We start from the raw sequence: 12,818 nt of genomic DNA on the forward strand, positions 1-12,818 counted from the left end.
TCATACACTTTCTCACAGTCATGGAGATGATATCAGCAGTAAAACAAAGTAGCACATAGTGAAGCCCGTAAAAGATGGTGAAGAAATTTATTAAAGTTGTACTTACATCAACATGGATAAAACAAGCATAAGATATAGTTCATCAACTGCCACGGCTCTCAGCATGCTTGTGTCTGCAGGGCCCTGTGAGAAAGTGTATGGGTGAACCTGGTCATTGGAACTTCTAGCTGACTTTTGGTATCAAGACTGGTGGTTAACGCAAGCGCTTCCCACGTACTGCCACATTATACTGCTACCCATTAAGTGATTGAAGTTGGAAGTGTTGCCCAGAGTCTTACAAAGTGGGCAGGGTTATAGGAGTCTGCCCTAGGTGCAGCCCTAGCAAGTTTTTTGCCAGTGTCCAAAAACCTGAAGGTAGACTGCATATAATCTATAATTGCAAGTCCGGTGTCCTCACTAAGGATGGGTGAACGGTTCGGGCCGAACACTGGCTGTTAGAAAGTTCTCGAAACAATTGAATCAAAAGGTCGTTCAACTGTTTGTTCGGCCTGCCGAACGACCACAATGCACTGTGCCAATCATGGCTCATTGCCCTTAATCCCACCCCACACTATAAAAGTATTTTTTATAGCGGCAATTTGTAGTTTGATAGTGGTGTGGAGAGAGATGGAACAGGGTTCTGCTCAGTGCTATTAGACAGTTAGTGTGCTATTCTGATTATATTGCCAGTGTAGAATATCAGTTTAGTGTGCATCTAGGGATAGTTCGTGTGAGTGTAGTGCGAACCAGCATTCATCTTTACATTAATGTGAATGTAGGGCTAGCTCAGTCAGTCTGAGTGTAGTGACTATTTAACACAGTTTTTCTGGGCGTTACTGCAACTTTAACACCATATACAGAGGGGGAAAAAAGTATTTAGTCAGCCACCAATTGTGCAAGTTCGCCCACTTAAAAAGGTGAGAGAGAGGCCTGTAATTATCATAGGTATACCTCAACTATGAGAGACAAAATGTGGAAACAAATCCAGACAGACAATCACATTGTCTGATTTTTGAAAGAATTTATTTACAAATTATGGTGGAAAATAAGTATTTAGTCAATATTAAAAGTTCAACTCAATACTTTGTTATATATCCTTTGTTGGCAAGGACAGAGGTCAAACGTTTTCTGTAAGTCTTCACAAGGTTGTCACACACTGTTGCTGGTATGTTGGCCCATTCCTCCATGCAGATCCTCTAGAGCAGTGTTGTTTTTGGGCTGTCGCTTGGCAACATGGACTTTCAACTCCCTCCAAAGATTTTCAATGGGGTTGAGATCTGGAGACTGGCTAGGCCACTCCAAGACCCCGGGCGATGTGTTTGGGATCATTGTCATTCTGAAAGACCAAGCCAGGTTTCATCTTCAATGCCCTTGCTGATGGGAGGAGGTTTGCATTCAAAATCTCATGATACATGGCCCCATTCATTCTTTCATGTACACGGATCAATGATGTTGCCACCCCCATGCTTCACAGTAGGTATGGTGTTCTTTGGTTGCAACTCAGCATTCTCTCTCCTCCAAACACGACGAGTTGCGTTTCTACCAAACAGTTCTACTTTAGTTTCATCTGACCATATGACATGCTCCCAATCCTCTTCTGGATTATCCAAATGCTCTCTAGCATACCTCAGATGGGCCCGGACATGTACTGGCTTAAGCAGGGGGACACGTCTGGCACTGCCGAATCTGAGTTCCTGGCGGCGTAGTGTGTTAGTGATGGTAGCGTTTGTTACGTTGGTCCCAGCTCTCTGCAGGTCATTCACTAGGTCCCCCCGTGTGGTTCTGGGATTTTTTGCTCACCGTTCTTTTGATCATTTTGACCCCACAGGGTGAGATCTTGCGTGGAGCCCCAGATCGAGGGAGATTATCAGTGGTCTTGTATGTCTTCCATTTTCTAATTATTGCTTCCACAGTTGATTTCTTCACACAAAGCTGCTTGCCTATTGCATATTCAGTCTTCCCAGCCTGGTGCAGGGTCTACAATTTTGTTTCTGGTGTCCTTCGACAGCTCTTTGGTCTTCACCATAGTGGAGTTTGGAGTATGATTGTTTGAGGTTGTGGACAGGTGTCTTTTATACTGGTAAGTTAAAAAAGGTGCCATTAATATAGGTAATGAGTGGAGGACAGCAGAGTCTCTTAAAGAAGATACAGGTCTGAGAGCCAGAAATCTTGCTTGTTTGTAAGTGACCAAATACTTATTTTCCCACCATAATTTGCAAATAAATTCTTTCAAAAATCAGACAGACAATGTGATTGTCTGGATTTGTTTACACATTTTGTCTCTCACAGTTGAGGTATACCTGTGATGACAATTACAGGCCTCTCTCATCTTTTAAAGTGGTTGTAAACCCTTACAAACCACTTTGACTTACAGGTCAGCCTAGACTAAAGGCTTACCTGTAGGTCCAAGAAATATCTCCGAAACCTACACGGTTTAGGAGATATTTGCCAAAAGACAGTCACCACTGAGCGCGCCGCTGTTAACGGCGATATGCCGCGAGTGCCGGCTCCCGTGCGCATGCGTAGGAGTGACGTCATCGCGGCTCCGTCAAATATCAGCGCCGGGGCAGCGAGACCCACCAAGAAGATGGAGGCTCTGTACATAAGGGGACAGCGGTGACTTCGCTGGCTCCTGTGTCAGGTAAGTGACACATAATGGACTACTATGCGATGTATAGTAGTCCATTATGCTTTACCTTTGCAGGGAATCAAAGTGGAAGTAAACCCATCAGGGTTTACTTCCTCTAAGTGGGAGAACTTGCACAATTGGTGGCTGACTAAATACTGTTTTGCCCCACTGTAGCTCTGTGCGTTATTGTAGTATATTATAGTGTATCCGTGGAGTGTGTCTGTGTCATGAATAGTCAAATTAAGGTGCACCAAACACCACTTTCCATTGATTAAAGTGTATCCACGTACATATTTACACTAATTTATTACATTATGTTAATAAGCAACCCCTACTCTCTCTCCCCCCCCCCCCCCATTATGTCTGGGAGGAGAGCAAGGAGAGGCAGACATTCCCATGACACTGTAGGGGGGGCAGCATCGTATGTGTCCACAGGCAAAGGTGGGCGTGGTCAGTCCTCAGACAGGGCATCATTCCCTCTGTGATGTTGCCCATGCTATCCAACCACAGCATGCGCAGAGGAGGCAGTCCCCTGCAGCTGCCAGAGTGGCAAAACCTGCCTCCTTGTCCACAGCTATTCCTGCCATAGCCCCAGCATCAGGCATGGAGCAGTCAGTGGAGTTATTTGAACACAGCAACAGTCACTTGCTCCTTCACAATGCACAGCCATTAATTGATTCAGATGTTAGCTCAGAGGTTGAGGAAGACAGGAACGTGAGCCTAAAGCGAGGGGAGAACACTGATACACAAACTGGCAGTCATGTTCCCCCCAGCCGCAGTGTATTGCCATGTTGTCTCTGGTGGTAATGAGGATGGAGGAGATGAAGAGGTCACCAACTCGACTTGGGTGCCAGATAGAACAGAGGAGGAAAGTGAGGGTGAGGCACAACCCCAACAAGGCAGCCATCATGAAAGAGTAGAGAGCAGTCAACATAATCCATCACATTGTGGAGCTGTTATCTTCCGACCCACTTCCCACAACTCAGCTGTCTGGGCTTTTTTAGTACATGTGCAGCCGATCACACTGTTACTATTTGTAAACTTTGTCTCAAGCATGGAAAATACACCAACCATTTGGGTACTACATGCTTGACAAGGCATTTAACCTCCCACCACTCAGCTCATTGACAAGACACCCAAAAGCCACACACACACACACCAAAAAAAAAAAAAAAAAAAAAAAGGGGCACAAGGGCACAAATCTGTCCCTCCTTACTCACCTTAGTCTGTCCCTGCTATACCTCATGACATCTCACCAGCCTCCACCGTCAAGGATGATGGTATAGCGCAGGGTGTCCCAGGTCCTTGCACCACCAGCTGTAGATTATAGCTGGCAAATTTCTCTGCCCCATCTGCTGCAGAAAAAAACAAATAATAAAAAAAAAAAAAAAAAAAAAACACACACACACACACACACACACACACACACACAGTGTCTAAATGCAAGCTTGTCAAAGTTGCTGGCTCTACTTCTGCCTTTCCGCCTGGTGGATTCTGCCCCCTTCCATGAATTTGCAGAATGTGTTGTACAGCAATGGCAGGTTCCCAGTCGATATCTCTTTTCACAGAACGTCATTCCATCGCTCTACCATCACGTGGTAGGAAATGTTGTGGCATAATTGGGCAAAGCAGTCAGTCGCAAAGTCAATGTTACTGCCGACATTTTGTTCACAGCACACTGGGTAACTCTGCTTGCAACTCGGAAGGATGCAGGACAGGGCTCAGTGCTGCAGCTTGTTGTGCCCTCATGTCTCCATACAGCTGGTGATGCCAGATTTATCAGCTCTACCCCCTCCTCCTCCATGTCCTCTTCTGCTGAATTGTCCTATGAACCTCAAGTGCCTCCTAAGCATTCCAAGGGCTATTCAATGAGTCAGGCTAAAAAAGGTGCAATGCAGTGCTTCATCTGGTGTGTCTAGGGGACAAGATCCCCACTGGAGCAGAGATTATTGCAGCACTGCAGGGACAGGCCCAGAGGTGGTTCACTTTACACCAGCTGGAGACAGCAATGGTGGTGTGTGATAATGGCACATGTCTTCAATTTGGCGGTGCAGCGTTTCCCAAATAGGTACCTAGGGTTGGCAGATCTACTAAATCAGGCCAGAAGAGTCTGTAGCCATTTTAGGCAGTCATACACAGCCAGCGCTCAGTTGGCTGAAATTCAGCGGGAATTCCACCTGCCTGTAAACCGCCTGATTTGTGACATTCTCACCAGTTGGAACTCGACTTTGGCAATTCTGCAATGGCTACACATGCAGCAGAGGGCAGGCAACGAGTCCTTATGTGATTATGGCACAACAGGCTCAGGCCGGCTCTGCTTTTTTTCCCCATGCCAATGGCTGCTCATAAAGGATGCATGCGCTGTACTGTCACTATTTGAGGAGGCCACAAGGATGGTGAGCCGTGACAATGCATGCATCAGCGACACAACCCCTATTGTGTTACGGCTGGAGCAGACGCTGCGTGGCATTATGGACAAGGCACTCAAGGTAGAGCAGCGGGAGGAAGAGGACGACTTCCTTTCTTCAAGGCCCACTTATGCAGACACCATTGTCCCTATGCCACAGAACACACAAGAGGAGGGGGGGTGGAGGAGGGGAAGAGGAGAGGAAAACATACGTCAAACAGTAAGAGATGTTTTTTTTTCATCCACAGAACCCTTGGGAGTACATGGCTGGGAGGAGGCAGTTCCAGATACTCTAATCCTCAGTGACCCCAAGGAGACTGCTTCTCATGCTTCCACAAGGACTCAAGAGTATGGGCTCCCTCTTGCTTCAAAGCCTACGAAAGGACCCAAGAATATGTGCCATAAAGGAGAAGAAGGATCACAATTGGTTGGAAACCCTCCTTGACCACCGTTATAGAGGGGAAAGTCTCAGAACTCATCCCATCCTCACAGAGTGCAGAAGATGAAATCTCTTGAGGACACATTAAAGAGAACCTTGTAGAGAATGCTGGTAGGTTAGTTTCATGGAAAACATAGTTTTGAGTCTTCTGTTGGTCAAGAAAGGAGCGGTGGAGAAGGCGGCCACATAAGTGATGCATTTCTCAATTTTTTTAGTCCTTGCTGCCCAGGGCTGTCAGATTCTAAGTGCCATCAGCAGCGTCTGCATCACATGGTGGATTATCTAGGGGCGAAAACAAAGATGGAGAGCATTCCAGTCAGCGATCCACTGGCTTACTGGGTCATGAGAACAGACCACTGGTAAGAACTTGCCCAGTATGCTATTGAGCTGCTTGGTGGGCTGACCTGTATCCAGCGTGCTTTCCAAACGGGAATTCAATGCTGCTGGAGGTTTTGTTACTGATCATTGAACGTGTCTGTTCACAGACTCCGTGGATCTTCCGACTTATCAAATCAGTCTTGAATTACCAGAAGCTATGAAGCCCCCGATGCCGATGATGAAATGTTTTTGGGATGTGGAATCTCTACAGGACTTCTAGGCTGCCTAGTGTTGTGGGTGTTGATTTCATCTGGAAGAATGTTTTTGATGTAGGTTTCATGGGCACAATTACCACTCAAAGACCAATTTTCCACACCTGTTTGACAGGTGCATATCATTACAATTTTTGACAGAAAGGCCAATTCTTGCTTTCATCAAGAGTACCTCTATAGGGTTACGGTGTGAAGGTGCCACCGACACCCAAAGAAAAATCTTTTTGCACCCGTTACAGAAGTAGAAATACAAAATCTGTGGTAGACAACAGAATTTATCCCAAAAATCTCCAATCTTGTTCCCCGTGCACTACATTGTGGCCTCATTATACAGACTGGATGCCCAAGCTGTTTCTTACAAAATAAAGAAAGCTTGCAGGGAAAATTTCATTTCTTGGGCTTTATAAATGCAATTATTGCTGCAGCAACTTTTATACACAGTACAAATGTGCCACTTTACAGGTGGACTAAGGGGACCCCCCCACGCACTATATTGAAAGGAGTTTTTCATTTTTAAACTTTAAGTTTATTTTTTAAAAGGAGCTAACGTTTGTATCTTCTGTTGTGAAAACTAAGAAAATGGAATCACATTATAGGCACGTAAGGTACTTATGGGCATACCATTATACTTTCACTTTAAGCATCAATAAATCGCTGCTCATTTAAAAAAATAGGATTTTTGTACTCACCATAAAATCTTTTGTTCATTGACTGACAGCACCTTTAATCTTGACCTTAGGGTTATATCGCCCCCTTTAGGAGAGGACTAGGCAGAACATGTAAAAACAGCAAAACTGTAAAGGGGTCGGTCTTACTGGATATAACCCCTTGCTCTGCTTCTAGCAGCTCAGTTTGTCAAAAAGCAGTACATAGATAGGAGGGGTGGGTGCTGTGTCCATCAAAACTTCAGAGAAAAGGATCCCTGAAGATATGATTTTTCAGGGATTGTCTAAAAGTGGCCAGAGTTGGGAGATATCAGGACAGATTGAGGTAGATAGTTCCAGAGGATGAGAGAGGCTCTGGAAAAGTTCTGGAGCATGGAAGGAAGAGACAAGAGAGCAGGAGGTCTTGGGAGGAGGATTTTTTTTTTTTTTTTATTAGTAATGACGGCGATCTGCGATTTTTATCATGACTGCGACATTTTGGACACATCGAACATTTTTGACACTATTTCGGGACCAGTGACATTTATACCGTGATATAAAAATGCAGGGAAGGGGTTAAACATTAGGGGGCGATCAAGGGATTAACTGTGTTGTAACACTAGGGGGGATGGGCTCACTAGAACATGACAGATCACTGGTCCCAATCACTGGGAGCAGTAGATCCCCGTCCTGTTGCTAGGCAGAACAGGGAAATGCCTTGTTTACATCGCTCTGTTCTGCCTCTCCATGTCATGATTGCGGGCCACCGGCAGACACAGAGTCCGTGGGACCCATGGGCACATGCGTCCACTTGCCCATGATTTAAAGGGGATGTACAGATGCACCCATTTGCGCAGCAGTGGCATTGCGCCAACGTACATTGTCACATGCTGGTCGGCAAGCAGTTAATGACAAAGTAGATTTGCTTAGCAGCATGGAGGCAGGAATAGTACTTTAGGAGAGCAGATTTGTATAGAGCGAGGTCCTGCAGGGATTTGGATTTACATCAGTAGCTCAAGAGCAAGTCCGTCTGATTCTGCAAGTAGAGGAGCAAGGGCTTTCAATTAGGATGCTAGTAAACGGATGTAGACAGAGGAGGCCAGGTTAGGACAGGACAGGAGAGAGTAAGAGGAGAGACGAGAAGGGTTAAAGTAGAAAGGTATTCTACAAGTAATCATTTGTGCCTGGAGGCATAGGTGGTTGAAGATGAGGATATGGTGAAACTGATGAGATTCTGAGCAGAGAGAGGAAAGGGGGTGTTGGTGAGGTTGCCAAAAGTGTAGAAATGAGAGAACACAAGTGTGTGCATGGTTTGTCAACATTTATGCCACCGACTTAAAAGCACTTGATATGTTTGTGCGATTTTTTTTACGGCACTGTAGGTGTGATTTTTTTATTTCTTTAGTGTTAATTTCTGATTGTTAGTCACGCATGATTTTTCATAATTCAGAGTTCAAAAAGATTTTTTTAGACCATCAGAATGTGGCATATAGTCAGATTAGACTGTCGGACCAATCAAGGCAAGAGAGGCTTTGAAAAAGCACCTCAAGTCTCTTACCCATGACATTATTAAACACTAGGAGATTCTCAACCTTTGGGGTCTGTTGAGGCAGTCAACAGTCGAATCCCTCTGGGACCACCCATTTTTTCAGAAAGGAGTTCTTTATGAAATATTGTTTATCAAAGTGTACACTTTTTCAGGATGCTGCTATCACCATACTGGACCGCTTTCCCAAGGGAGTGTACAGAAAAGGACTTAAATGGTTTGCATTTAAGTGAACTCATTCTGGTGACCATAGGTCAGGAAGCTTCTGAGGGCTCTAGTACTAGACGCGTCCTTACCTTATCAATCATACACCAAATAGTAATCACAGAGTTTTGCTCCTCCTGCCAAGAAAAGCACCTTAGATTCATAGTAAACAGCAGCTAACTTCTTTTTTCATTCCACGCAGCAGTCCATTATACTCTTTTGGGTATAAGACCCCTGCCAGAGTTGTATCAGAAATAGAACACGACAGAGAAGGAGAGGGCCGCTTACAACCTTGAGGACTATTATAAAAGGTCTGCAATTTCTCCCATGAGGGCAGACAGATTCAGCAAAATCCTCTTTACTTAGGCAGCAGGAGTGTGGGACACCAGACAGAGTAACTGAATTGTCTGAGGAGGGAACACACCTAAGTAAACAACTCGAGGCAGAATACACCAGGGGGAGTTAGTACAACACCCATCTGGCCCCACTTGTTGCCAGTGCAAAATAAGAACCCTTTTCCCTGTCCCCGAAATTTGTTGCAAATGACTTCCTGAATTGCCCCACACTGTTTTGGTGTTTGTGCCAAAAGGATTTGGTAAACTTTAGCTTAGGTTACCAAGTAGCTATTACCAGTAACTATTCCTTTACTAGTTCTTTCCATTTTCTAGCTGTACCTGTGATTTCTTTATATCGCTGGGAAGAAGCAAACTTCCATTTTCTCTATTGAAAGAGCGTGTCTTGGTTTTCACAGGCTCATTGGATTCACGGTAGAGCTTGACAGGATACGGCTTCATAGCTTTTTGTAACAGGTTATAAACACCAACTGTAAGACTGACATCATTACCCAACTTCAATGAGATTCTGCAGTGGAAGAAAATAAAACCGTTAAATGACATATGACAAAAAAATGCTTTACTTAAAAGTTGGTCACACACTGATCATGCTACATTTGGTTTTCTGATGAACTTGCCAAAACTTAAGCAGTGGGTGACCCCGTCAGCCCCCCACCACCCAACATCCTTCAAACTGAAAATCTGTGTGGATAATACTTGGGTAAACAGTGACTGCAGCCAATCTGCTGCAGTCATTGTCTGCAGAGCCCACTATATTCTGACAGCTGCTGTAGCTGGCTGATGGAATAAAAGTAGATTTGTTCATTTGCATTTAGTATAGTAGGAATTTAGACACCTGTAAATTCCTTATATTGGTGCACAGTACAGGACACACACTGGATATTCATAGACCCCTGAGCATACACCTATAACCGCACCCTGATCGGAGTCCTGTTTTTTTTTTTAGCAAGCAATACAGACTAACTGGAAAAGGAGGGGAGGGTGGCCTGTGTCGTCTAAAAAAATATATTATCTTAACTATACAGTACAAAACCAAGGTTGAATATTCATAGACCATAGAACGTCCCCAAGTAATGAAACAGCGGAATAGGCAACAACATGCATAGAGAACATGCTAACATGTTAACAGGCAACAAAACAAATAAGGGTCAAAGACCCAACTTGTCAGGAGAAGCCTAGACATCCTCTTTATAACATTTTGACAAAGTATAAACAGACACCAGGTGGTAGCCTTACAAAGCTGGGCAACAGATGCTTGATATGACCAAAATGTAAAAAAAAATAAACAAACAAACATAGTGCTGGAATCATTCATTCAAACCTTGCCTACAGATACCCAACAATGGATTTATACAAAGTTTTCAATATACTGTACTCAATGGTTTTAAACCAGACTGTTGACCAATGACCCTCCAATTGATATCCTGCCCTCCACTCAAAATTGAAAATATTTTAAGCTTCAATAGTCAAGGTCTCCTCTCTAGCATCTGCTAGTTGTTAGACTGACCGCCATCCGTCTTTTTTCTTAATGTCCATCCTTTGACCTAGCACCGATACCTAGTTCTCAAACTATACTGAAACTGTATGGTGTCAAGTGTGTATTGTTGTTCATCAAATGTTGTGGTCATTTTCTGTGTTAAAGCAGAGTTCTGCCTTGTAGCTGCTGATTTTTACTATAATGACACTTACCTGTCCAGGGAGCATACAATGTCGGCACCTCAACCGATCTTGGGATTAACTGTTGGGTGCAGTCACTGCCATACCAGGTAAGGGAACCCGGCAGTGTAGCCTTTCAGCTTCACGACGGTTTACTACTGCGCATGTGCGAAGCACGCTGCCCATTCTAAGAGGCCTGGCTATGGAGGAAGGAGGAGGAGGGCGATCAAAAACAGGTCTAACCCCCCCCCCCCCCCCAAATCTGATGCCAAATGTGACACCGGGGGGGGGGGGGGGGGGAAGCAATTAAGTGGAACTTCACTTATGGGTGGCACTCTGCTTTAACTTCATTCTCGCATCCGAAAATAAAAAGAATTTGTGCTGCTCCATCCATGAAGCAAAATCATCCACATCTGCAGATAAGCTAACAGAGGCTACAGCTACCGTCCCCACATCTTGGACACATCCTCTGATGTGTCCCACCCCAACTGGACGAAGAGCTAGTTTTCTTACTCTGAGTTTGAGGATGTTGGTGGGAAACTTTGCTTCGTTTGGTGATCAGGTTCCGTAAGAGATTGGAACAACCCTACTCAGCCTGTGAAGTTGACAGAAATGGTCACCACTCTCCACTAGTATGAGAGAAACAACTTACACATTTCCAAGGCTGAGTTGGAAACCCATCAAACTAGAGAGTTCTTTGCTTGAATGGACAGATGTATAAAAAGACCAAGAGAAGAAGTCTGTTTGGGGCAGACCATCATCTTGTGTTGAAGAGATCATGACTGGAACTTCGCAAAAGAAACAGCCATGAATGATTCTGCCATAAGGCCCAGGACTCTCATGGAGAATCTCAGTAAGGAAAGTATTTTTGATTTTCAAGTTAAACGAAATGTAAAAACGGGCAGGCTTTTTATTGCAGAACAGATATGCAAAGTCTCTCCCGCAAAAGTAAGTACTAAAAGTAAACCTATCTGCCTGTTTGCAATCCTCTGTGGAATGAGCTGCGCATGTGCAGCTCACTTTACATTCTGGCATACTGCCAGCATGCCAGGATGACTGTACGCCCTTTGGAACCAAGGTAAGTATGTGAGCCTTTGGCTCCACTTTAAGGTCAAAGCATGGATCTTATGTTGGCAAATTGGTCTGCTGGAAGCAAAACTTTTACCTTGACTGTGTCTAGAATATGGCCTATGTATTCTAGACAATAGGAAGGCTTTTTTTGAGAGAGATAAATCCTTCAGAAGGTCATTTAGGGATCATGTGACCTTAATGCCCCCAGTTCTTAATAGGGTGAGTAAGTGTGCATTCTGAGGGAAAGAATAGACTAATTGGAAGTGTTTGTCTCTTACTGTAAAGCACAGAAATTACTGATGAGGTTGACAAAATGGGACGGAGTAAATAGTCATCTTAAAAGTGTCTACTGATGCCAGATATTACCCTTGTTTCAGAGACCTTGCAATTTCCATGCAAAACTATGAAACCAGAAAGTATTTGTTTAGCGATTTTAGATGCAGCATAATTGGATTTTTTTTCTACATATTCACCTGTAAAATAAATTTCTTGGAGTATATCATGGGACAGAGAGCAGGCTACATAATCTGAGTTATGCGCCACCTATAGATGAATGGACACTGGCAAATCAAACAGGAAGTCCTCCCCTATATAACCCCCCAGTACCTCAGTTTTGCAGCAAGCAATGAATTTCTGAAAAGAGGGGAGGGACCTCTGTTTCACGTGATGTACTCCAGGAAATGGATTTAAAAAAAGGTAAGTATGTAGAGGAAAAAAAAAATTTTTTTTTTTTCTTTATCTTACATCAAAGGACACAGAGCAGGCTATATATTTAATTATCTAGGACATCCTAGAGCAATACCCATTGAGGGGAGGGAGACTCAGTCACAGAAAACTGGCACCAGAGAAGGACCTACTTGTAACCGATTGTAATACAGAGGCTAAAGGCAGTATCCTCTGTGGCTCAGACATCCACCTGGAAAAACCCTGTGACTGTATGAACCAAAGACCATGTAGCGGCCCTGCAAACCTGAGCCACCGAAGTCTGATGGCAGATAGCTCAAGATGTCCACACACCTGGTAGGAAGAGCTCTCACCAGAAAGGGTGGGGACCTTGCCCTTTCAAACCACAGGGGCTTGAATGATTAACTGGCGGATCCAATGAAAAATAGTTAACCTGGATGCCGCCTGCCCTTCCTGGGTTCTTCTGGCAGCAGAATACAAGATTTTGTGCCAATAACTCAACTAAATCCTGACTGCCTGAACTACATCCAAAGTGCGCAGCGATCTTTCCCCCTGC

At 44.3% G+C, this 12,818-nt stretch overlaps 1 protein-coding gene across 3 annotated transcripts in view; it reads right to left on the reverse strand.

Annotated features, from left to right (window-relative positions):
- The window catches only part of XRCC6 (X-ray repair cross complementing 6), a 229,176-nt gene that overhangs the window by 159,645 nt on the left and 56,713 nt on the right, over positions 1 to 12,818 (reverse strand). For all 3 annotated transcript variants that reach the window (XM_077452527.1, XM_077452525.1, XM_077452526.1), the window contains exon 7: positions 9,173 to 9,359. In XM_077452527.1, the coding sequence (XP_077308653.1) occupies positions 9,173 to 9,359 (187 nt within the window). The remainder of the gene's footprint in view (positions 1 to 9,172; positions 9,360 to 12,818) is intronic.

Source organism: Lithobates pipiens, unplaced genomic scaffold (assembly GCF_037356315.1).
Source record: "Lithobates pipiens isolate NorthernLeopardFrog02 unplaced genomic scaffold, aLitPip1_a1.2 Scaffold_23, whole genome shotgun sequence".
NCBI lineage: Eukaryota > Metazoa > Chordata > Amphibia > Anura > Ranidae > Lithobates > Lithobates pipiens.